General features: G+C 42.4%; 2 protein-coding genes across 2 annotated transcripts in view; one reads left to right on the forward strand and one right to left on the reverse strand.

The window, feature by feature from the left end:
* The window catches only part of LOC148671543 (scavenger receptor cysteine-rich type 1 protein M130-like), a 401,186-nt gene that overhangs the window by 106,487 nt on the left and 267,432 nt on the right, over positions 1–27,267 (reverse strand). The gene's annotated exons all lie outside the window — the stretch shown is intronic.
* Positions 1,408–26,294, forward strand: LOC148671548 (E3 ubiquitin/ISG15 ligase TRIM25-like). Its single transcript, XM_088632978.1, has 6 exons — positions 1,408–1,506; positions 5,438–6,118; positions 9,129–9,224; positions 9,368–9,601; positions 9,751–9,910; positions 24,924–26,294. Exons 1-6 carry the CDS (start codon positions 1,408–1,410, stop codon positions 25,250–25,252), a joined length of 1,599 nt encoding a protein of 532 aa, XP_088489104.1. The 3' UTR covers positions 25,253–26,294.

Raw genomic sequence — 27,267 nt, forward strand, 5'->3', positions numbered from 1 at the left:
GTAGCGTTATGAATGATTTTGTTTTTTTGATAATAAAAATTAACATTCCAGTTAACATTCTTAATGCATTTTGGGTATTAAATCAGCCTGAGATATCCAGATGTGCTGCTGTGCCCAAATCTATCCTGAAAATTGTCTCTGTATTTCAATTGAAGCTTTTTTGGAAAATTTGGTTGGACTCACAAATCAGACCCCAGACACTGTCTCTGCACGTATCCAAGCCCGTCACACACAGGTTCACCAGCGACTGCAGTCCCGACGACAATCCTTCATTCGAAAGCAGTTCAGATTGTGTCTGAGGGCTCCAAAATGTGCCGATCGGAGTTTCACCACCCCCACCCCCCCAGGAGAGGGCACTGACAGAAGAAAATCCACAAAGTGACTCGCTAAGGTCATGTCTGTGGCACAGTTCTTAGTGGAGAGTGGCACAGGGGTGCACAATTCAATTCTGGACCTGGGGGGACTGTCTGTGTGGAGTTTGCATGTCCCCCCCCCCCACCCCATTTGCATGGGCTTCCTCTGGTTTCATCAGGGTCAGGGTGGGACACTCCCTTCAGACTGAAGAGACTCAGTTCCTCCAACCTATCTGTGTGAGACACTCCCTTTCAGACTAAAGAGACTCTGTTCCTCCAACCTGTCAGTATGGGACACTCCCTTCAGACTGAAGAGACTCAGTTCCTCCAGCCAGGCAGTACTGTATAGTTCTTTCCCCTAAGAATGAAGAACAACTTTTTCAGAACGTGGGCACAGTACTCCGGTCTGATCGAGGTGCTCTGACTTGGTCGGTGGGAGAGGCAGTAGGTGCAGCAGGAGCAGATCACAGCCAGCGTCACAGCTGTGCAGCCATGGAGGACCCAGCACAGTGGGAAGGCCCCGGGTTTGACAGCCAAACCTGTAACAGAGCGGCAAGACTGGGTGAGGGGGGTGAGTCGGCCTTTACTGATGTATCCCTGTGAGAGACAGCACTTTGGACAGATTGATAGACTGACTAGTGCAAACTGACAGATTGACTAGAGTGACTGACTGGCACAATGACTAACTGGCACACTGATTGATTGACTCACTGGTCCACAGACTGACTGGCGCACTGATTGATTAACTGGCACACTGACACACTGATTGATTAACAGACACACTGACTAGCCAGGTCCAGCCTCACTGAGCCCCCCAGATCTCCCACCTGGGAAGACGAGCAGGGTTCCGTTTCCGAAGGCGATTTCCCCTTCGAATCTGTCGGAGCAGAAGTACAGTGCCAGGTCGTCCTGGGTGACGTTCTCGATCCGCAGGCAGACGGAGCGCAGCGGCGAGTCGAGCAGGGCGGAGAGGCTGCAGTGCCTCCAGCGGACCAGCACGACCCGGGGACAGCGGGCGCGGTGCGCCAACCACAGGGTCTCCATTCAGTAGGGGATGTCCCAGCGCAGGGTGACGGCGTCGCCCGGGCGGACTGTGCGCAGCTTCTGGGGGGGGGGGGGGGAGACGGGGAAACCGATCGTGAAGGAACAACTCGTGAGTAAATTCTGTGTCTGGAGAGAAGCCAGGGTATCGGCTTCAACAACAGGGCTGGGCAGCTTGTTCCCATCCCCCACCACCCTCTGTGTAAAAAAGAGCCTCCTGTCCCGACTGCAGGAGCTCACCTAGCTGTGTCTGGCTTTGAAAATATTTGCAACCTTCTCTTCTTCCACTCAGAGGTATGAGATTTTGCTTCTTAAGCAGGGAAAAACATGACCTCCTACTGAACTGAAAACAACGAGCTCGGATTGAACCCCTATCATGCGGGTCCAGTGAGATCTGATTTCAGTTATTTAATTGAGGGGCTCGGGTGGAATTAAAAACAGCGTGTGTGTGTGTGTGTGTGTAGGGGGGTCCCCAGAACTCAAGTTGGGGGGACCCCTGCTCTATTTTACCGACGCCACCTCGCTGCCCGTTAATGTGACGGGTTGGGCAAGTGTTGAGAGAAACTTCGATAACGAAGCCGAAAACTGTGACGGCCGCCGAGGGCGGTCGAGGTCTGTGTTAATAAAAAACGCCCTGTCCCCTTATCTTAGGATGGATACTCAGGAATGTACTGTAGGTCATAGTCTGAAACAATGAGCTAAACAGTTACTGGCCCAGGAGAGTTGTTTTACAGACCTGAAAAACCAAGCGTAACCTGTTTATTATCCAGGATTCAGAGGCTATTACAGACTAGATGTGTTGATTATATCAGGAAATAAAAAAAAACGTGAAACGTTTCTAAACACAAGATTGGTGAGGTCGCTATCTAGGTGGCTACAAATAAACCCCTTTAAAGAAATATGGTTTTTATTTTATTTATAGCGAGCAAATAGCGCAAAGACAGGGTACACCCGGGACGGGACGCCAGTCCGTCGCTGGGCAGGCACACACACACACACTCACACCACTGGGGGAAGCCAACATTATCCACCAGCATGTCTTTGGACTGTGAGAGGGGGGAAAAAGCCGGGAGTCAGTTGGTTCTCAGAGACGGTGGGTTATTTTCTCCAAATAAACGCCGAAAAAAACCTCCCCCCCCCCAAATGGCGCTGAGTCGACCCCTGTATTCGACCCCCCTGAGTTCGGCAAGGCGGAATGGGATAAACACGCAGCGGCACAGTTAGTTTTTCTGGTGGCTCCGCCTTTGGCCTCGGCCTCGCCTTCCGCTTTGGGCGAAAGGGCTTGTTAGTTTGAGGGTCGTCGTTCTTGTTTGCGTCGTTTGGTTTCAAGGCCCCGTTCCTGTCCGGCTCTGCGTCTTGCGCTTCAATCACAGAATTAACCGAAGGGAACGTGTGTGTCTTCGCCTGAGCTCCGCCAAGTCACAGTATTGGGGGTTTTGTTTTTATTGTGTTTGGGTTTCATTCGGACACCCGCTGGCTTTTCGTGTAAAATAGGTCTGGCGGCGTTTTAGGAGGCTTTTCCTGTGGAAAGTCTGTTTCTTTTTTCTTTTTTCTTTCAGACCACTGAAACTGAACTATAATAATGTATTTGATCATTATTAACAATATTAATTTATTGATTACAAATAATAATTTAAAACTTTTTGTATTTTGTTCAGGGTCATTTTCTTTCTCCAGTTTTTATAACCTTCACTTTCTTATTGAAACGTCTGTTTATGAGACACAATGTATCAGATGTCAATAACTTTTGACCAAATAACACAGAGCCTTCAAGCTACAGTACAAGCATTTTAAATATTGCGATTTGTGAAACTTTTAGCAACTGTTATTTAAACATCATCTAGTACCTGGTTGCATTTTTAGAAACCTCAGTTTGAATAAAGCAGATCCACCTTAAGTGAGTTTATAACGAGACAATTACTATTCAAAAGCTACTGTATGTTTGCGAAACACCTGAACATATAAAGCAGAATAACACAAACTCGTTGGATTCAACCTCTCTTAAATTTGAGAAACTTTCTGTATTTTCTGTTTTTCCCCAAATAAGAATAAACTACTTATGAAATTCTTTTGACAGGAGGAAAGATGTTCTGTGCTCAATAACTTTTATCACCACAGCATGCATTATGCTACATTTTTTATGCATTAGTAAAAGCGTTCTGAAGTCTCTCAAAAACATAAAAAAATAATATTATAATAAAAATAAGAAACAATAATGTGTCCCTGCCTGAAACCGACATTGTATGACTATAGAAAACAGGTTTAGATAAACAACTTATTATGCACGGAAAGAGGGTAATTTTCATTCAGCTTAGAATCTGCGTGAAAGCTATGAAAATGAAAGCTACAGTACAGTCAGACAGATTTTAAATTCATTAAGCAAAATTAACTTTGTCAAAATCAGCTAATTTGCAAGCAGTACATGACTTCTCAAAAGATACCTTTTGTCTCTCATACAAACTCAACAAAGGTTTATTTTTTTTATAATTTCGAAACTTGGACTCATTCATAGTATAATCAAACGAATCTCCAGCTGTTCCACACACGCCAATCCCTTGAAGTCAGATACACAGATATACCGAAATGTTAGCGCACACGGCAATGAACGACAGTGTGATTGTATGTAAGTTATATATATATAACTGTAATACAGCATGATACTGTATGGTTTTAAAGCCACTACAGTACAGTATATGTGAAATATTTTTCATAATCATAATTTGAAGTTAATTGCTGATTTCTCATTGCTGAAATTTGAATTAAGACAAAATATAGTAAATGTAAAAATTACAGCCAAAAGGATTGCTCTGACAGGATCTTTTTATGAAGTATATAAACTTTATATAGTTAGAACAAGCACATCAACACTTTTCCAAAATAAACACCGCAAGTTACAGAGTAAATTTGATGCATAAAATATTTATGAAGACGGTGGAATACTGTGTATAATTTGTATTTTTCTATATTGAGCTACTGCTACCATCTACTGTATGTACAGGAGGTATGTATTACGTATGAGACTGTATGGCTTTTAAAGCTACTACAGTGCAGTATGTGTGAAATACATTATTATAAAAATGTAAAGTTAAATTGTTTCCTGATCACTTGTTGCTGAAATTTGCATTACATTAGGTATATATTATGTTATACTTTCTTATGTTCATCCACCAAAATTTCCCTTTAGTTGTACAATTCCATATTAATATTCCATATGAAGTGGATTTAAACATGCACAGTAGAGATACAGATTCAATGAAGCAGTCGTTTCACTAACATCTAATGCTCCACAAGTGCCACTTATTGATCATATTTAGCCAGCAAACTGCGTACCTCAATGCACCGCACAACCTTTACTGTATTAGGAAGAAATACTGCGAGCTGCTGCACACAGAGATCAGGGGCTCGCTGTTACGCTGGGTGGATGGAGATCACAGTCACACCCACATGACACTGCCCTGTCCATCTGCTCCTCTAGCGTCTCTCAGGGGAGAGATGGGCTCATGATTCTCTGCAGCGGCTCACAGAGGGGGTCACTGCGCAGGAAGCCCTGGACGTACCCTGCTCGCCCACACGCTGCAGGGCAGAGCCAGGCAGCAGGCTGGGCTCACTGGCCTGGAGAGAGAGACACAACAGGCTGGACTGCTCGCAGTAAGAGTTCACACCTGGACAGTGAAATCCTCTGCACCATGTGGAGCTGTGACTGTGACACCCCTTTGTCAAAACACAGCTGGAGATGATCCTGGAGCCAAATAACTCCCAACAAAAACAGCTGGATGGGCCAGCTGGCCTCCTCTTGTTTGTCACCATTATGCTCCAAGATTATAAAAAAAAATCTCTGTCAGCCCAAAATAACACTGTAAGTCACCTCTTCTACAACACCAAACCTTCCCCAAACAATAACCACCAAAGAAATAAAATTGCAGCTGGTTTATAACTGAAGCTCTAAACCACACCCTCTAACAACCCTAATCACACCCCCTAACAACCACAACCCTGCAGCTCAGATCAAGGAAGTGGCTCGGGGATTAGTTTCGTTTCACTAGAAACAGACTCACTGCAGCTCCGTCTCTACTGCTCCTCTCTGTGCAGTTTTTACTTGTCAGAATAATGGCAGAAGGCAGTATTTTTCAGTTTCTCAGGACCAGTTCAGCTGCTCAGTGTGTCTTTATTTGCTGAAGGATCCAGTGACTCTGCTCTGTGGACACAGTTACTGTATGGGCTGTATTAAGAACCACTGGGATCAGGAAGATCAGACTGGGATCTACAGCTGCCCCCAGTGCAGACAGACCTTCACCGCAAGGCCTGATCTTGGCAGAAACACCATCCTGGCTGAAGTGGTAGAGAAATTGAAGGAGACAGGGTGCAGTGGTCCTTCTCCTGCTCACAGTCCTGCTGGCCCTGGAGACGTGCTGTCTGCACTGGGAGAAAGAGGGGAGCATCACGTCTGCACTGGGAGAAAGAGGGGAGCTGTGAAATCCTGTCTGGTGTGTCTGGCCTCTTACTGTCAGACTCACCTTCAGCCTCACTATGAAGCTGTTCCATTGAAGAGACACAAGCTAGCTGATGCCACAGGACAACTGCAGGAGAAGATCTGCTCCACTCATGACAAACTGCTGGAGGTCTACTGCCATACTGATGAGAAGTGTGTTTGTTATCTCTGTGCAATGGATGAACACAGAGGCCATGATACTGTCTCAGCTGCAGCAGGAAGGACTGAGAAACAGGTGAGGACTTTGAGTTTGTATTGAGTGTCTATACAAGATGTTAAAGTTTGTATCTGTATCTGTAATGCTGTATCTCTCCACTGCTGAGTCCTTCTCATGTACTCAGCTGTGATCCACACAGGTTATGTCTCTGAAGTGTCTCCTGTTCTTCTGTCTGTTGTTCATTATCTCCTCCTCCTCCTCACCTTCACTGTTTCTCTCTTTACTGTCCTCATGTAGCACCGATGAACCTGTACAACTACACAGCACACTGAACACCTCTAGAACAGACTGCACCCTCATTAATGCACAGCACACTGAACACCTCTAGAACAGATTGCACCCTCATTAATGCACAGCACACTCAACACCTCTAGAACAGACTGCACCCTTCATTAATGAAGTCCTACTTTAATTTCACCACAATAGTATTATTATTAATAAAAAAATATATTTTGATATGGAATCTTTACAATGGCTTCTCAAAGCACTTTACAGAACAGAGAGATGCACAGTGAGAGGAGATAGTAGACAGGGGTTTGATAAAACAGTAGAAAAGCAAAGGGGCAGAAACAGACCCAGTTAAATTAAAGCTCTTAATGAATAGAAGATTGTGAGTCTGAATTTAAAAGAGCTCAGGGAAGGTGAGTTATGATATCCACAGGGATAGAATTCCAGAGCTTTGGGGCGCAGCAGGAGAAGCCCTGTCACCCAGAATGCTGACTTTGGAGACAGACAGGAGACCATAATTAGAAGAGTGAAGGTTGTGAGGTGGGGAGTAGGATGTAGTAGCTCTGGCAGGTACTGAGGTGTCAAACCATGCAGAGGCTTTTAGGGGAGCATGAGGACTTTGAAGTCGACACAAAACCTGATAGGAAGCCAGTGCAGGGACTCCAGGACAGGAGTAATGGGATCACTTGCACTAGACCTGGTGAAGACTCTGGCTGCCAAATTCTGGACATACTGTAGTTTGTTCAGTGTGGGCTTAGATGCTCCACTGAGTGGAGCGTTACAGTAGTCAAAGCGTTACAACTATAGAGCGGTACAGTATTATCAACACAATTAGGAACTCCTGGCCTCACAAGTGCATGTCATTGGCGCTTCCCTACCATCCTAACACCCCTTCCATCCTCAGGACCATTAACGACAACTTCCCCATCCTACAGGATGATCCCTCCACTGGTACCCTTTTTCTGACCACCCCATGATCTCATCTCATATCACCAACCACCTAATCTGCATCACCTTTTTGTTCACAGCTCCCTTGACTGCCCTCAGCAACCATCCACACCAGGCACTTTCCCTTGCAACAGAGCTCGATTCATCACCTGCAAGTACATATCTAACACCACACTCATTCAAGGCCTCTCAGGACAATTCCAGATCACTCAGATGACGTCTTGTACCTCCAGTAATCTTATTTGGTGCCTCTCTTGCAGAAAATGCCCAGCCAGGTTGACTCGGAGACCGCATCAGAGAACATGTTAGGGCTTTGAGGATCAAAGATTTCTCCAAGCCCATAGTTTCTTATTTCACCTCTAATGGCCATGATCACACTAATCTCTGTATCCTCAAAGAAGGGTTTCTTAACTCCTATTGCAGAAAGACATTCAAAACCCAAATTATCCTGAAACTAGGATCACACCTTCCGAGATAAGGTTACTGGATTTCTGTGCCAATAAACTTGTCTTCTTGCAGTTTAAATGAAGGAAATTATGAGTCATACATGTGTTTATGTCCGAGAAGCAATTGGAGCAGAGACATGTCAGTGTCAGTTAAGTATGGACGTACTGTACTGTAGATTTGAGTATCATCAGAACTCATACATGATGAAGGGTAGGGGGCCCAGTGTCAACCCCTGAGGAAGACCAGACTTAATGAGTCCAATTTCCGAGCTACAATTGCCAAGAGACAAAGTGCAAGTAATCAGTGAGGTAAGACTGGAACCATTTAAGAACAGTGTCAGAAACTCCAAACACAGTCTCAAGACAAGAAAGTGTGATGTCATGGCTGACGGTGTCGAAAGCAGCACTGAGTTCAGTAAGAATGAGGATAGAAAGAGAATGAGAATCAGAAGCCATTAGAAGTTCGTTAGTGACTTTGAGCAGGCCAGTTTCTGTGCTGTGAAGTTGTCTGAAACCAGATTGGTGAGGTTAAAATAGGTTATTTAACTGAAATGTAACAGCTCGTTCTAAAAGATTTGCAAGAAAGGTTAACTTGGATATAGGGTGAAAGTTGTTCAGGCTGTCCAGAGCCATGATTCTTTTTCTCACATAGGGGTAACAGCAGCAGTTGTGAAGGCCACTGGTTCCACATCAGTACTCAAGGATTCATTTATTATATTGAGGACTATGGGGGAGAAAGCAGTGAAACAGGATTGAAATAAAGTGCTGGGAAGGGGCTCCAATAGGCAGGTGGTGGATTTCATACACAAAAACCAGTTAACTGTGGTATAATACCTTCACCTGCTTTATTGAATACAAGACTCACACTGGGCTATGCTGGAGTCAGATCTGACACAGAACATGTTTCTAGGAAGCAGACAGGATGTGAGATGTGGTCGGACACATGGTCTGCCTGGCCCAGAACTTAAGCCAGTGGTCAAGCACGTCAGCCACAAACTAGTAGCACTCGGACTCATCAGCACTGCTGAAGTCCTCTGTTTTGTGGTGCAGAGAGAAGTCCAGACACTATATTTAGATGTCAGAATGAAAACTGAAGTCTCTAGATTGTGTTTCAGGTATACTTTCTGTGTTTTTAGATTTCACTTCACATACAGATGTGCAGACCCAGGTGTGAGGTGTAAAACTCGAGCAGAAGGTGGAGACTCGTGCTCTGCTGAGCTGCACATGCTGCCGGTGTAGATTAGACATGAAACAGGAGCATGTCAGACAGGACCAGGAAACACGTCTCATGTGGATAAGACATCAAGGGTACAGAGTGTGAATTTTCCAGGGTGACTCTAAGGGGTGTCTCTGTGATGCGAGTCTCTTACAGCAGAAATGTCCTGAGTGTCTCTGTTTCTCCACAGAAGCAGCTGGGGGCGACACAGACACAAACCCAGCAGAGAATCCAGGAGAGAGAGAAGGAGCTGCAGGAGCTGAGACAGGCTGTAGAGTCACTCAGAGTGGGTATTCACCAGAGGAGTGGACACACTGACACATTTCCAAAGTTGGACACTGGACAGTACCCTTAGAAAACACAACATACAGCATAATGTAGTTTGAGTGTTTTTCTGTGTAATAATCCACTGTGTGTCTCCTCCCTCAGAGCTCTGCACACACAGCAGTACAGGACACTGACAGGATCTTTACTGAGCTGATCCAATCCATTAAGAGAACATGCTCTGAGGTCACAGAGCTGATCAGAGCTCAAGAGAGCGCTGCCGTGAGTCAGGCTGAAGGACTTCTAGAGCGACTGGAGAAGGAGATCACTGAGATGAAGAGGAGAGATGCTGAGCTGAACCAGCTCTCACACACAGAGGATCACATCCATTTCCTCCAGGTAACATCACTGCTCTGTGACTCTGCAGTACGGAAGGGTGTCTCTCACACAAAGCTCTCAAATGGAGCTGCTCCTGGTATCCCCCCTGGAATGTGTCTTTGAGCCCCTTGTGTTAGACTGGATACTCCTCTTTCTCTTCTCTGCTGCAGAATTTCCAGTCTGTCTGTGTCCCTCCTGGAGCTGGAGACTCACCCAGCATCCCTGTTTGTCCACACTTCTCTCCTGAGCCAGTGAGGAGAGCTGTCTCTGCACTGAAAGAGCGACTGGAGGACATCTGCAAGAAGGAATCAATAAAGATTTCCACGACAGGTTAGTGGAGAAACACACTGGTATCTTTCTGGATAGCCTGTTTTTCTCTTATATTGTTACTGGATTTTCTGTGCAGTGAATGTATTTATCAAAACAGTTTATCAGTCAATAATTTAATTTCTAAGTCAAATATCTCAAATATCTGGAAGCTTTCAGAGGGGCTACAGTCCCAATATAGTAGTTAAAATAGTGGCTACAGACCCAGTACAGCAGAACAGTCCTGTTACACTAGGAGCTACAGACCCAGTACAGTAGATCAGTTCTGTTACACTAGGAGATACAGTCCCAGTCTAGTAGAACATGTTATTCCCGTTCCTCTGTTACTGCAGCCCTGATGAGACATTTCTCTGTGTCTCCCCTGTGACTGAAGCCTGCATTCTGCAGACTCCAGAGCCCAGGTCCAGAGCAGATCTTTTCTACTGTGAGTCTACAACAGCTCCCCCCTGAAATATACCTGGAGCTCAAACACACAGCAGAAACAGTGATCCATAAACTGATGCACACTCTGACACACACACTGATTCGCACTCTGATACTTGCTGATACACGTCTGAATTCAGAAAGTCAAGCTTGCAGACAGTCGCTCTATGTGGATCAGAAAACACACAGGTGAACACAGACAGAAAGCCAAGTGAGTGTCATTTTTTTAAGAACATGCACTTTATTACAACGTCTACTGCACAACTCTTACAAAGAATACAATTCTAACAACAACACTTCAACAGAATTTAAAATGTCTTAAACAGAGTGATTGTCCATTATCAGTATTTCTATTTTGCAAGTGGTCAGTGAGGCTGGTTCACACAATAGAGCCCCTCTAAGCCTCCTGGGTGTTACCACTGGCTGCAGTACTGGCTCTGAAACTGTGATTGTACATTTCTCAACAGAAGCACTATGGAACAGTTTTTCTGGGTTTTCTTCAGCCCCTTTATGGGGCCCTCAGACCTGTCCAGAGCTCTTTTGCTGTGATGAAATCCCACCAGGCTACATCGTGCTTCATTCTGCCTTTGAGGCTCATGAGGATCCTCTCCTCCACCTCTCCTGCCTTTCTCTCTGTGTGGTGCTGGACGAGCGTGTCACTATGGATGGTAGCTCATAACCATTCCCCCTCCCAGGAGTTCCACAGTGTTGTCCATTCTGTCCCACACTGCTCTGGTGAAGGTCCAGCTCTTGAACAAGTGCTCCTGCGTTTCCTCTATGAAACACGTGTCCCAGGGGCGTTGCGGTTTCCTGGTGAGCGAGTACCTGTGAAGGACCTCTCTGGTCACCAGCTCTGGTGCACAGTCATCCAGCTGAGGGCCTTCAGCATGTTGTCTAGTCCTTTGGGTTGAGTCCTTACATTGGTGTCCTGTGGGATCGTCAGCCTCTCCCTGGTGACCAGTTCCTTCCTTCCCTTCCTTGTACAGGGCCCTTTATTGATACAGAGCTCTAATTGTCTTGAGGCCTTATACCTCCTGCTCCACTTGACGGTGTGGGTGTAGGTATCCGGTTGCTTCTCTGCTTTGGGCCCAGTGTTGGACCACTGAATCAGGTGCTTCACTGGGAGGGAGAACCACAGCCTGACCAATTACTGGTACTTGTGACCGATTGGGTCCAACCCCTAGTGACAGAGGTTGCAGAAGAAGATGCAGTGGAGTTTCAGGGGGAAATTCGGCACGTCTCTCGCCCCTTCCTCAACGGCTGGCACATCTGGTTCCTTGTGATGTACTCGTACCTGTTCTGCCATCCCTAGCAGCCCTCGTCTGAGTCTGGCTAACAGAGGGCACACTACGACCAGGTCAGCTAAAGCCAGCAGGGTGTCTGCCTTCAACACCCTCACTTTCTCCATGAGAGTCAGCAAGCGAGTCTTCCACAGGCCCAGTTACACGTTCACTTTGACGGTCCTCTCTGTCCAGTTTATGTACTTGTTGTCCCTGCTCTGGAATGAAACCACCAGTATCATTAGGGGCTCCATGCAAAGCTTGAAATTCTCTAGCGCCATTTCTCTGTCCCTCCAGGGTTCAAAAAGCTTGCCCTTGCTCTTTCTGTTTATCAGCCTCAAGTCTGAGGCCCTGCAGTACTGCTCCCTAAACTGCAGCCCACTCTGCAACCCCCTGTCTGAAATCAGGAACAGCGTCATGTGTACTGGGAGATCTTGAGGACCCCTGTGCCTCTGCCAATGGTTCCATAATGAGAACATAGAGAAGAGGTGAAACATGAAACATTTATCGTAATCCGGATTCCTGGGGGATGAAATTCCAAAGATGTCTGTTCACGTTGACCCCTTTGGCCAACTTCAGAGTACAGTATCTATCCAGCAGATGAAGCTTTCTCAGAATCTGAAGTGTTCCAGCGCTGTGAACAGATTGCTGTGGTTTACTCTGTTAAAGGTTTTCTCCTGGTCCAAGGCTCATCACGGGCCCGTTTCGGTTATTGTCACAGGGGAACTGGAGGTTCCAGCTGACAGATCACCCTTCCACACTTGATGATGTGGGGCAGGGAGGTCCTCAGTCTGCTGGGCACTGGCTTGTTCAGGATCTTGATGTCCACACAGAGCTATGTTACCAGCTTCCAGTTTTTGAGTTGCAGAGCAGGAAGATGAAACCTTCTCTCATCGTATTTCTGAGTTTTTCCCTGGCGGAAGAGTTCTTGCTCCACCTCCACCAGGTCTGCCACTGGGGTGTCCCAGAAGCAGGTGTAGAATTTCTTGGGAAGTTGCTTTGCTATTCTCCATCTGTCAGAATGTGACACTTGATTTGTTAATAACTGTGGAATATCAGGAGCAGAGCCAGTTTAACAATAACAAGCCAGCCACACTGTACAATACTGGGGGGGAAAAATAATGGTAAAATGACAGTACTTTTCCCCTGCAGCTTCACAGACACACAGCCTCTTGTGAGAGGCAGCAGTGTGACTCTGTTACAGGGGCTCATCTGGGGTCTGTAGGCCTCTCTCTTGTCTGAGAACTGGCTGCTTCTCTTCACATGTCAACCAGGATGGGTCAGCAGGTAGGAACAGTCAGGACTTGTTCTGTCTGGACAAACAAAACAATAGAAAAACTCAACATCATTTTTCCATTCATATTAGGAGAGAAGGCATCTTTGTTGTGAGAGGGAAGGACTTACGATGATTTTCAACTCAGAATCACTGTGGTAGAATATATTCTGGTGTTTTCATGAGCACAATAGCTAGCTGATGACACAGACATATGTAAAGTTTTGTGGTTGTTTAGCCACAATAAACAGAGATCTTTGTTTGTCTACCCGCCTGTGTCCGGTTTTAATCAACTGCACTCTGTTGTAATTACAGGTAGTCCAGCTTCAGCTGTTTTTCTCTCTCTCTTGAATGTTTCATTGATGAAGTGTACATTGGTAGTATCTTTGACTCCATCCAACATTAATTTTGTTAACAGATTCATACAGATGCAGCCATTCAAAATGCGCGGGCGATACCGCATTATTTTCCGGTATGCTGTACGCAGTCTACCGCAAGTTACCGGTAAATACCGCAAGTTACCGGTAAATACCGCTAGCAAAATAATAGTATCCGGAATTTCCGCAAGGTGGAGCTAATAAAGCTCAACCTCTCATGTTTGAGCTGTAGCCATCAAAGTCTTTAACGAAGATATTAATAAGAGTATTAATAATAAATGACCTTGGACAAGCTGTAAGTGTAAACTCAAAGTATTGCCCTGGTCAACATTCTTTTTTTCATTGACCGTCTTTGTAAAAGTAACACCACAGCATTTCGCAATCACGCATTTTTTTCCAATCATGCAAAGTACAGTAATTTTTGAGAATCGATTCACCATGCCTTACACATGCTCATAAAAGAGATTGATTTAGGAACATAAACATATTACCGTATGCAAACTGTACTGTATACAGTATGTATATGTATATTTAATGTCTTAACTGTGCCCGTTTAAGTCTTGAATATTCATATCTAATTTTACCACTGAAGGGAAATCTTAGTAGCTGAGCATAAAAAGAATAGGAGCATACTGCAACGCGTGTGAAGGCCATAAACGATATTAATTTTGGAACATAAACATACGGTATATGGCTGGTCTCGGTACTTTAAAGAAAACATACACGAAACATGGTTTCATTATGACCAGAATCTGTCTTGAGATATTTTTAACTTGATTTACAGTATTTGAGAGGTATGTCTTAACACAGATACTACAGTGCTTAAGTACTACTCACGTATATGTTTCTAGGTTTATATTATGCATTTCATACGGTCAAATTACTTTTGAGCAACTAATAAGAAGCGCGAAACGGTATGCGTTTTAGTTTCGTTTCGTGCTGGGACCCGTGGATTGATTAGAGATATCAAGTACATACAAGTCATTTTTTAAATGTTGTAGTTCGTCTTGAAAAAATGTTACGAGTACATCATCTATCAACAATTACACAGGTTCTGTTTCCATATTGCGGATTTTGGTTACGTAATATTATGTTCTAGATTTCACGTTGTGAATATATGATTTGGGCAAACAGAGCCGCAAAGAAGTACATTATGGGTGGTTGTTTTTTTTTTGCAGTTTTATCTAGAACAAGCGATGCTTAAACCTTTGTCTGATTCTTGTGAAACTATCCACACGACAGTTACAGTACCTAGGAGTTGACTTCAGTGATGTCACTGATGGGATGTTTCTAAAAATCCATCCTCTGTAAAACGTCTTCTCTAGTTGTCCTGCATATGTATTCGCTAATGAAGCTGTGTGTTCTGAGCCTGGATCTCTACATTTGTGTATGAACCAGCTTAGAGGGCTAAAGACAGCTTGTGTTTAAATTGAGTGTAAGGCAATTTATGCTTCTAAAGTCATGGTCAGCATTTTTGTACTGTGCTGTAAACTTGTTCTGTGCCAAGTCACATTATTTTATAGCGTTTTTATAGCGTTATCAAATCCGGTGGCGCGGTGTTAGTTTCCTGACTCCCATGTCACATGGTCTGTGATTGAAACCTGTAATACCGGTTTAATTCGTCACAGCCAGCACTCCGGTTGTAAAGTAGAAGCAGGCGAGATTTCCAGCGAAAAACACCTCCCCCTTCTTCAGGTGTGAGGGTCTTCTGCTCAGAATGAAACGCTAAAATGTAATGTAGGCTCTGAATGGGTTCAATTGTGATTTGGGCTTGATTAAGGTCGCTGCCTTTCATCTAAAACCCTACTTGAATCCTTCTAAACTAAAAATCAGTGTTAGTGAGTTCTAAATAAAGAGGTATCCAGGTAACAGTGAAACGGGCGGACAGTCTGGGGAGATCGCCCGTTTTCCATGTAAATAGTTCCCTGGTTCCGCACCCCTTGGTGTTTCTCTCGCTCTCTCTCGGGTCACCTGATCATTAGCTCGAAAGATTTGAGTGCTTTGTGTATATTCTAATGGTAGTGGGGGCAGGGTGTGTGGGAACAGGTTTGGTTGAAATTGCATTGGAGATCTATGTTCTTCACACCTGAAACATTTTCTCTGAAAGCATTTTCTTCGCTGTTTAACCGATCTTGTTACAGCATGTTACAGTTTACTATTATTAACCATATTAATTTTAAGTGCTTAATGTAAAATCTTGTAAAAATATATTTTCATTGTTCAAATATACATTAAGTCTGACTATCATATAATAAGTTAAATACAAAACTAAAGAAAAAATAGGGTTAAATATAATTCAAAATATTTTGCTAACAATGTTAACTGTTTATGAATAATAAAATGTATTAGCTAAGGAGTAGGATGGCACAGTTGTTAGTATGTTTTTTGTTTTGTTTCTTTTTCATAAATACAACAGTAGTACCTGATGTCTCAGTGGCTTTCAAAATTAAATTATGCATGCAAACCTGTGAACTAGAAAGATAACTAAGATATCCATCCATTTATAATGGTGGCAAAGTGGTTAGCATTGCTATCTTGCAGCACTGGGGTCCTAGGTTCAATTCCTGCCATCCTGTGTGTGTGGGGTTTACATGTTCTCTCTGGGTTACATGGTTTTTCTCCATATGTGTGATATGACTCCCTCTCGCACTCCAAAACATACTGGTAAGTTAATTAGTTTATGGGAAACCTGGCCCTGGTCTGTGTGTGTTTGTGTCTGTCTGTCCTGTGATGGACTGGCGCTATGTCCAGGGTGTATTCTGCCTTGTGTCCGTTGCTTACTGGGATAGGCTCCAAATCCTCTGTACTGGATAAAGAGATTAGAAATGGAAGTAAAGGCACTGTGTGGATGGAACTATACACAGTGTTAGAAACCCACTATGAAATGGCAGCATCTCACTGAGAATAAAATATTTTATACCGCTGGCTTAAGGAAACAGCCTTTCCACCTCTCTTGCACATCAGTATCCATACCTAGTTATTTAAACAAATTGCCTCTAATTATAAACATCTTAATATGCTGGCTCTGTGGATCTGCATCAGCTATGTTTGCCCATTCCTTCAATTCATGTGCATCCAACACACAGTTCAATGCCAGCAACTACACATAATCTAAAATACAATCCTTATTTCAGTATCTATGTAAACATATAGTCTGTTAACTTCATCATCTTCATCAAAAGTATGCCTAACCCCATTAGGAAGTGTTCTTGTTATAAGTGTATTCCTCAGCTTTCCCCAAACTATCTTCTTCTTGCCAACATCTCTAGTCTTTTATCCTGCAATAACTCAGCCAACACTTAAATCTCCAAAAGCTGCTTGTGTTAATTTCTTTAAATCACAAATATCATGTGTAAATACTGGCCATGTAATACTCTGCATTGTGGAATAATAGTTTATTTTAAAGGGAACTAGAGAAACTAAGAACTAGAGAAATCAAGAAAGGCTTTTTTTCTAGAATTAATACATGCACATCCTGTTCACTGGGGAAATTAAATCCACACTGAGCAATCTTCAATATGTTCAGAATATGACAGCAAGAATCCTATCAGGGATGCATTACACCTGTTTTCAAGTCCTTGCACTGGTTACCTATCAGATTTCGAGTCAACTTCAAAATCCTTATCCTCCTTATATACTGTCCTACAACTGGTATTATTGATCTCCGAATAATTGTACTTGACATGACTTCATTCAGCCTTTCCTGAACGTCTATGACAGGCAGAGAGAGTGCTGTTTCTGGTGCGATCTTTTACAGCTGACATTTCACTGTTTTAAACGAACAAGAAATTAGATTGCTCATAAATCACTTATTCTATATAAACACAGCGTAATTGCCCTCCGAAAATCTTCTTTTTCTTGTTCGTTTTAGAGACCTTGATCGAAACTGATTTTAGATGTCAGAAAGGATTTATTTTCTCTGTATTTCCTACATTGCTTTGTCAAGATTTTAACTTTATATCTAACTTTATATCTAGGCTCAGATTTCAACTATAAATCGTACAGTAATTAATAGCAGTAAATACTGATGTTTATACATAAAAAAGTCATGCCTTGGAGTATAGACCCCCAAAGGAATGCCATAGACTCAAACTGCAAAATAAACACATACAGAAAGAAAGTATTTGTATTGTAATTGCAAATCCTGGTACTGTATGAGTGATTGGTATGACTTTCCTCATTACAAATCTCTTATTAGAATTTAAATTTCTCTGTAACTCCAGGTCAGAACAGAGAAAATGTAACTGCCTTAAGGAGTTTACGATTATGAAAAATAGAAGGATAAGCATGATACGTATGTCTTCTGTCATTTTCTAAGTCATGTTACTGAGCACCAAATCTTATTGAGAATATGAATCCATTTAAGGTTTATACCATTAAAGTAACAGTTTATTCCATGCTGAAAATTTTTGTACCAGACTTTTTTGAGGCCTGTTTAATTGTGTCTGAAGTCTGATGTTGTAAATTTTATTGTTAAAAAGATCCATGAAAATGTCACTACTAAAGTTAGCTGGTACTGTTGGTACTGTAAGTGGCAAGTAGAGCTCATATTTTAGATTTTGTGTAGTTGCTAGCGTTGAACTGTGTGTTGGATGCACATGAATGAAGCGACGGACGCAAGGCAGAATACACCCTGGACATAGCGCCAGTCCATCACAGGACAGACACAAACACACACACACCAGGGCCAGTTTAAATCTAACCTCAGAACCTTTCTTTTCAGAAGACTTAGTGTCTGTATCTGCTTCATTTTCTAATTTTGGTAGCACCTCTACCTGCTTGTCTTTCTTATATGCATTTACTTTGTAATCTGTGGTCCTTTTATCTGTTTTTACATCTACTGTATTGCTTTGAGATGCCACCTTTAATGGTGATATATCAAATAAAGTTTTTTATTATTGTTATAGGGAAACATGATCAGATTGTCCCTGGTTCAGAAAAAAAAGATCTAAAGTATACTAGTTTGTCACTCTTCTAATTCCCTTTGCTAAATGACTTTTCATACTAATCTGATCAATCTAACTGCCAGTTTTCTGTGCTTTCTCTATCCTGCTAGATTTGCAATTATTCTGAAAATTTTCATCTTGAAATAACTCATTTCTAAATACCTTTTTCACTGTTAACATCTTGCAGCAACTCTGCGACAAAATATACACTCTGACAGTTCATCCTGCTACCAACATTAAATAAAACAAATCTTAAGATTTCTATATTTATGTCTTTATTTAGTGGTTTCATTAGTGACAAAGGCTAAACTTTCTTGGAAAAATGTCTTTTATGTGTTGCGGAAAAAACTGACTTGCTTTAACAAAATATGTTTACAAATCCTTTCACCTGGCATTTTCGTAGTTAGAAATTATGGAGCGCTCTATTAAAAGCAAGGGAGTTTTTATGTCCGTTGCAGTTCTTTTGCAACATGAATATAATTATATTGTTATTAATTTCTTGAGATACGCGATTCCATATTATATTCCCTTTTAATCAAATTCTAAAAGTATGCTTGTTGACTCCGGTATCGCGGTAGTTAAAGACTTCGATGCTTAAAATGTTTAGGGAGAAATGGAATACTGGTGTGTATGTTTTCTTTAAAGTACCGATACCAGCCATATACTGTATGTTTAAGTTCCAAAATTAATATCGTTTATGGACTTCACACGCGTTGCAGTATGCTCCTATTCTTTTTATGCTCAGGCACAAAGTAAAAGGGAATGCTTCATATTGCTTGACTAATTTTAAAAACTAAGTTAGAAATGCAGACGCTCCCTCGGTGCGCTGCTCTGGTGCGCCGGCTCTTACACAGTGCCTGTCTGCCGTAAGCGTTACAATATACATACCCAACACTGCTTGTACCCATCTGTCATGCAAATAAAACACCTTGAATTGAATTGAATTGAGGGGAGAGGGGGGGAATACTAAAGCCAATACTGGCTCAATACCCTCGATGGGCTTTGACGTGCTAATGCGTTGGTTTAAGAGTCCGGGTGTGGCAGGCTTCCAATGTCAACTCGACTCGATTGGAAGACAATGAACATATTTTGTGATATTTAGAAATATAAATTTGTTTGGTGCGAGTGAGGTTTTATTTAATCTCTGACCAAGGGAAACGTTTCATTTTTTCAAAGAAATGTTTGTTAAAAAATTAAGTCATAGTTCTATGGGATTCAATCACAGACCATGTGACATGGGAGTCACGAAACTACTGTAACACACAGCGCCACCAGATTTAATAACGCAATAAAAACGCTATAAAATAATGTGACTAGGCACAGAAAAAGTTTACAGCACAGTACGATAATAAATGCTGACCATGACTTTAGAAGCATAAATTACCTTACACTCAATTTAAACACAAGCTGTCTTTCTGTATGAACCTCTAAGCTGGTTCATACAGAAAATGTAGAAATGCATTAGCCTGATTATGATTAAAAAACACATAATTAAACACGCGTTTGCGATTTAAATCAGAACACGATTTAAATCAATATAAATGTTTATATTGTAACGCATACTGTCCAGCCTCCATTTCTCTATAAAAATTTACTCTGTTGCACACACACACAATAGAAGGAGGAACCGCTGTCAGAAGGGAAGATATGTTCAAAATATCGCAAATATCGATCATGTTGAGATATTTTGAAATATAAAAGTCAATTGATTGTCCATAATATCGCTATTCTATTTTTTCGAAGAAATGTTTGTTAAAAGAAAAGTTCAGTACCAGCTGGATTTGAACACACAACCTACCAGTTGCTAGTCACGCACCTAGACCAGTCGGCTACAACACAGCTCGCATGAACAGGCAGGCGAAACAGCCCTACACAGCCCTGTCGCAGCACACGAATACCATTATTAAATTCCTTAGATACGCGATTCCATATTATATTCCCTTTTAATCAAATTCTAAAAGTATGCTTGTTGACTCCGGTATCACGTTAGTTAAAGACTTCGATGCTTAAAATGTTTAGGGAGAAATGGAATACTGGTGTGTATTTTTTTCTTTAAAGTACCAAGACCAGCTATATACTGTATGTTTATGTTCCAAAATTAATATCGTTTATGGCCTTCACACGCGTTACAGTATGCTCCTATTCTTTTTATGCTCAGCTACTAAGATTTCCCTTCAGTGGTAAAATTCAATATCTACAACGGGCACAGCAAAGACGTTTACTGTAAGTCTTTCTACGACAGACCAACGAACCACGAGTGCCCCTGTTGGTCAACCAATCACTTACTGCGGTGCCACGCGTCATCTTGCGTCATACTGAGCGACGTCACCTGCGGTACGTGTCTGTGACGCGCACTTTGAATGGCTGCATCTGTAGGTGTTCAAGGCAACGTAATTATAAATGTAATGCAATGTAAACTCGCTATATGGAATATCCACAACATTTCTAATGTGTAATTATGTAATTTGAGGTTCATGGACCGGTGTCACCACACCTGTCTGGTTACCAAGAGGTCTGGGGCAGATGCCTATAGCCTCTCAGTCCAGGGTTATTATCTTGGAAGGGGGGGCTCTTCCTAGGACAGATGGCATATCTGTGTGTCCTGAATGAGCTCTCGAGTCTAGTCAGAAAGAGACTTCTTTTACTTGACCATCAGGTGTCTTATTAGTCCTGGTAAGAGAGGGGTGTTGGGGTGTTTATCTATCAATAAGGAGTCTGTTTACTGGGCTGGGGAATAAATCTGAGAGCTGTGAGCTCTACTGAGACAGGTTGCAGTGATGTGGGCTCAATAAGAGACTCAGTGGTGTGATTGACTCAGAATAGATCAGACATTTCAACATCAGTTCATTATTCTCTACTGTCAGCAATGATTGGAGTTTTTACCTCAGATATTGGGGTGACTTCACAGGGCAAAGGGAGTAAAGTTAGCTCCTGTGTTTCCATGTCAGACAGGTCTTTATCTTCTTACACAGTGTGACTGTGTATCTAAGAATGTGTGTGAAAAACTACTACTATAATCGTTGGGGATATTTTGTTTGAATTGAGGAACTATTCCTAGATCAAGGGTAAGAAATTCTTAGTAGTTCAGGTACTGTAGGTAGTAGCGTCAGCATGCATAGGCTGCAAAGGAACAAGTTAAGGTTTATTCCTGCTGAAAAGAGAAGAAAACAGACACAACATTTCAGCTGTGGAACCTTCTTCTGGTTGTTCTTGGAGTCCTGCCAAAACAAGAATGTTTCATGTTATTGTTAGTCACTCGTTAAATCTCTAATCACAAAAGTCTAAAAAGCTTTTAGATTACAGTATGCTGATATTTTAGACAGTAAAATGCAGGACAGGTGTAATTTGAAGGGTGAAGAAACAGTATTTCTGTGTCTATTTGTGCAGATGAATGTAGAGACAGGTGTATCTGTGTGTAGCTGCGGAGAGCACTGGTAGACAGTCAACGCTCCATGTGCTAGTGTCACAGTGAGCTGAATCATTTCCTGCCTCATATAGGATGACGCCACCTACTGTTGCAATACAAACGGGGTGCTAGGGCCCCTCTACATAACCACAAGTTTATCTCCCGGAATCACCAATGCACACACAGACCAGCGACAAGCATTTGTATTGTATAAGTGCCCTTTTTGTTTTCTAAGTACATTCACATACACCATCACCCAATGACACAGTGAAAACAGCATCTGCTGCAGCAAAAGGTCCTTCCAAGGGTTGTAGTGAATTCCTGAGTGTCAGCTGTCCTTTTCCTTAAAGTGCTGAAGAGAGGCTGCTAGAATTTTTCTCCTATCTGTAAAAGTCTTTGATGGCTCAGAGGAGAGCAGACACTTAGAAGAGAGGGATACTACTCAGTCCAACTTCCCCAGTCTCCATTTGGGTATGACTAGAAATCCTCCCATGGGCTGTGCTACATTTCCCTTGGTTTGTATCAGCTAGCTGGGATGGTTTCTTTGTTCCCATCCTAAAGAGATTTAAAAGTTTGTGTACACTACCTATGTTCCAATGACAGTGTCTTCCATAGTCGTCAGTTCCTAGACCAATAGTTCCTTGCCCCCGTGGTCTCGCACTCTGCAGCCTCCCTTGTGCTGTCTGTGTCGTCTTCAGGGTCTTGTGGAAGTCAGGAACCCATTCTGTTCCGGCTCAGATGTTTTTATTCCTCCCCTTAGCCAATCCCCCTCAGGGGGTTCTCCGCTGTCCCTGTCGGAAACGGGTTGCCCAGTATTATACCAGGAGGAAGCTTGTGTTGTTTGAGGGGTGTGGGAGCGCCGACCTTAGATGTTATGGGCTCTTATCACTTCTTTGTTCACTCTCCTGCTCTCCCTGTTCCTCCCTTGGTCTGGTTAAAACTGTTTCAGCGACTCCTCACACCCCCAATCATCAGTTCTAATTGCTTCCTGAATGAGTTGTTCCTGACTGTTCCCTGCTTTGGGTGAGAGGCAACATTGACACCATCCTGGCAATCTCCATTACCCAATCAATCCCAGCCTGTAACTGCCTCAACGGCCCACATTCTGCGACTTTAGCAGGGACCAAAAATAATACAAGATGAGTGAAAAAACAGTGCCTTTATAGGACCAATCCCAGCTGTGGCTCATCAGCTAAAAGCCAAGACTGCTGGGACTACAAAGGCGAGGCATCAACCTGGGCTCTGGCTCCACACTGGGAATACCCCTGCGTAATGCCACATAAGTCTTCCTTTTAGTTTACTTAAACAGACCTTTTGGAACATTTTAGTCAAAAAGTACAGATGTTTGGCTTGCTGTTTACTGGGACCAACAGTAACAGTGACAGGAAGACAACAGGAGGTATAAGTCATTGTAAATGTATTCTGTTCAGTGTTTAAAGAGTGAGCAAACACCCTGTACAGGACATGTTTCTGCAGTTTCACATCAAGAGTAACAGACGTTTGGAAAGCTGTGTCAATTCTACTTGTCACAGAAATGGTAAGAACGACACACATTTAACCCAGGAACGCTCACTGACAGAGTGTTGAACTTCATGTGTACAAAAAACAGAACATGTGCTCCTTTAGATTATTTTTTTCCAGAAATGTGTCTGGAGTGTCTCTGTGGCCTGTTTTCCTCAGCGCAGCTCAGACATGTCAGAGTCAGGTGCTCATGGTTAGATTAAGAGGGGTATTTACTGGGGCTGCAGGGCTCCTGTTACTGGCCAGGGGTAATAACTTTGGGGTCTTCCTCTTCAGCCCAGCTGGTGTTCTCACATGGTCCTGGTCATTAAGAAACCCAGTAGTGTGTTTCACTAAGAATGACACTGGAGTGTCAATATTATTTCATTGGTCCCACCAGAGTGAGTGTGTATTGGGTGTTTGCCTGTGAAATTGGGGACCTCATTTCAAACATGAGTGATCTAGAGGTTGTGTGTGTTTCCAGACTGATAGACTCTCCTGTGGAATAAGTCAGTGTTTGACACTGTGTCCTATTCTACACAGAATAAGTGTGAAATATCTGTCATGTTGGCTTCAGACCTGCAGTGTCCAGTCTTGTTCAGAACTCTCTCTCACTAAACCAAAGGCACTCTGTCCAGAAATGAGTAAGGTGTTTTTATAATTCATGTAGGTAGGTGCCAGCCTTTCTAGACTCCAGGAGTAAAGAAAAATTTAGCACTGTGAGGAATCTCTTTGATATTCACTAAATTGGCAGGCAGACAAAGGGAGAGTATTTATTTAGTATTAAGTATTAAGAATTAAGAGTTAATACTGCTCGTATTGTCTCCTATCAGAGAGGCGGACAGCTGAGCGCGAGCAGTCTGAAGTCAGTATGAGCGCCTCTGTTTCTCTCGTCTTTCTCTTCGGGTTTCTTGATGTGTTATTTCTGGTTTAAATTGAATATTTTGAATATTTCTTGGCATTTTCAAAGTACGTGTGATGGCTTTCTTATATTTTAGCAAGATTTTGCTTTTGCCATTACATTTTTCTGTAAAAGTCACCATTATACACTCTTTGACTACAGCACTTTTTTATTCTGCGTCATCAGGAAATGGTCTTAGAGAAGATGAACGTGCTGTTGAAGTGGGATTTGAAATTAACCGTTTTAAAAGACAGGTTGTCCAGTTTCTTACAGTATACAGGTCATTGTGGTGGGTTTTGAAGTATTTGAAAACGAGTGGTCCGGCTGTAGTTTCTCTTGTGCTGCTGTGCAGGCTGGAAACTGTAATCGGAGGATGTTCTGAGGGTCACCTTGCTGGTATGAATAGTCACTATAACACTTTATGTAACAGGAGTTAATCATTTACTCCTATTTTCTCCGTTGTCGGCAAGTGTGTCTGCAATCAAAAACGTTGTCTTGATTATTCCTGCACAAACCCCACGAGCGCTAGAATATCAAGAGGATTTTGGAGATCATTTGGATGTCTGATACTTAGTGAAACAATAACAGAATATGTTCTTTCTCTGGCAGGGGAGAGAAGTAATTAGTAATGTAGCGCCTTCATCAGGCGCTTATGTCAGCCTCAGCAGTGTATGATGGGATAGATGGTGTTGCTAGGGAGAGCAGCTTTTAAACATACTATGCATTTCTGATCAATAAAAGAACAATTCCACTACCACACGTCTGCATGATTATTGCCATCGCTACAGTAATTTACTTGTTTTTCTCTCTTGGTGTGTTTGGGGGACAAAGACATTTCACAGTATAATTGAGTTGAACTGGAATGTAATCGGCAGGAGCCTGTTGTGATGTTTGCTGTTTTATTTCCCAGCTGCTGTGACTCTGGACCCTGATACAGCTCACTATGGGCTCAGCCTGTCTGAGGATGGGAAGAGAGTGAGAAAGGGAGAGGAGGAACAGGATCTCTCTGACATTGATGACAGTAATGTCAGCGTTTTCAGCGTTGTCAGCATTGTCAGTGATGACAGCGATGTCAGCGATGACAGTGACGTCAGTGATGACAGCGATGACAGCGATGACAGTGATGATGATGATGAGGATGTGGAGGAACAGAAGCTCTCTGACAATCCTCACAGATTTGATTCCTGGCCCTGTGTCCTGAGTAGGGAGTCCTTCACTTCAGGGAGACACTACTGGTAGGTGGAGGTGAATGACAGCTGGAGAATAGGAGTGACCAGAGAGTGTGCAGAGAGGAAAGATTGGTTCAGGTTCTCTCCCCAGCAGGGTTACTGGTGTCTGGACTTTGACTCTACAGGTTTCACTGCTCTCACTGACACTGAGACTCATCTCCCCTTCAGTCTGCAGCCCAGGAAGCTGGGGGTGTGTGTGGATATTGAGGAGAGGAAGGTCTCCTTTTACACAGTGGAGTCCAGAGCTCATCTCTACACTTTCACTGACATGGTCTTCACTCAGGGGGAGAAGATCTATCCTGTCTTTGGTACCTGGGATCGTAATAAAGACCTTGAGCTGCTGCCTGCTGTCAGTGTGGAGATTAAGCCTGTCAGTGACTCATGAACACAGGCTGACTCTCTCCCAGCTCTCTGTCCCACTGGTAATATTATTAATATTAAAAGTTTAATTTGTGTTGTAGAGACCTGGTGATTATCAGGACTTGAACCACATTCATCAGAACAGCAACCACTTGTCTTAACTACTGCACTAAACTGCCATCCGGGGACAGTACCCTACATTACAGTTTATTGATCCATTACCACTGTAATGAGATTTAAAATATGGATGTCAAAATATCCACAAGTGATATTTGTAACTGTCCAATTTTCTCTAGTTACAGGATTCCATATTAATATTAATTCCATATTAATATTCCCTATAATGTGGTATTAAATCAGTATTACACCTTTTTTATAACAATGGCAGCAAGTGTTCTTATTACAAATTCTTTGAAAAGGATAAAACATTATAGTTTTTTAATGAAGTATATATACTTCATATACATAGAACAAGTGAATTAAACCACCGTACATTACTGAGTTAAAGACTTTGATGCATAAAATATTTATGAAGATGGTGGAATACTGTGTACTTTTTTATATATTTAGCTACCACTACCATCTACTGCATGTACATGAGGTATATATTACATATGAGACTGTATGGCTTTAAAACTACTACAGCGCGGTATGTGTGAAATATATTTGTAATAAAAAAAAATTAAGTTAAATTGTTTCCTGATTACTTGTTGCTGAAGTTTGAATTACATGAGGTATATATCATGTTTCACTTCTGATATTTTGTTTTACTAGCAAAATTTCCCTTTACATGTTTTATATTCAAAATTTAAAGTTAAATTATTTCTTGATTACTTGTTGCTGAAATCTGAATTACATTAGGTATAAATTATGGTATACTTCTGATTTGACCAGAATACTACCACAATTTCCCTTTAGTTGTACAATTCCATCTTAATATTCCATGTAAAGTGGATTTAAACATGCACAGTAGAGATACAGATTCAATGAAGCAGGCGTTTCACTAACATCTAATGCACAACAAGAGCCACTTATTGATAATCTTTGGCCAGCAAACTGCATACTGCAATGCACCGCACAACCTTTACTGTATTAGGAAGAAATACTGCGCGTTTTGAGTGCCTGCATCTGGAGTTAGGGGTCTTTTGTTTGAGAACGATTTGAAAGTCTGGTTTTTGACGATGGCTTGTCTTGGACTCTTGAAAAGGACAAAGTGAGTAATCCTGGAGTTTGGTGTTTGTATTAAGGATCCCATTTGATTGCATTTTTCTTCCTAAAACAGGTAGCTTGTTTGTGTCTTTGGATTCCTTTGTTATAAAAGACTTGAGGACAAAATCCTGGCTTTTCTCAGGGAGTAGAGCCTTGAGATCCCAGTTGGTTGTGACCAGACGACCTCTGAAAATGTCACACTGAACACCAGTGAATCACAGCTGCAGGAGATTTAGGAAGGACTTACTGTATCCAGACTGATTAACTTCTCAGAGGTGTTGACAAGAAAGTGGGTTTCTGTTACAGGAGTACTACTTTACACAAACAGTGGTGGGTGTGTGAAACAGGTTCCACAACACTTTAGAGTAACGTGATGAGATAGTCAGATTACTTTCTTTCTAATAATAATCAGACACACGGGGTGTTGTCAATCTCACACAAAGATCAGGGGTTTGT

The sequence above is a fragment of the Lepisosteus platostomus genome, chromosome 5, assembly GCF_059453375.1.
Source record: "Lepisosteus platostomus isolate fLepPlt1 chromosome 5, fLepPlt1.hap1, whole genome shotgun sequence".
Classification (NCBI taxonomy): Eukaryota; Metazoa; Chordata; class Actinopteri; order Semionotiformes; family Lepisosteidae; genus Lepisosteus; species Lepisosteus platostomus.

Bases quoted from the DNA above. Each gene is read 5' to 3' on its own strand.
- LOC148671548 (XM_088632978.1), top strand. From the start codon at position 1,408: ATGTCCCAGCGCAGGGTGACGGCGTCGCCCGGGCGGACTGTGCGCAGC. The intron at 6,119-9,128 runs GTGAGGACTTTG...GTTTCTCCACAG, and splicing joins CAGGAAGGACTGAGAAACAG to AAGCAGCTGGGGGCGACACA. The intron at 9,911-24,923 runs GTTAGTGGAGAA...TTTATTTCCCAG, and splicing joins AATAAAGATTTCCACGACAG to CTGCTGTGACTCTGGACCCT.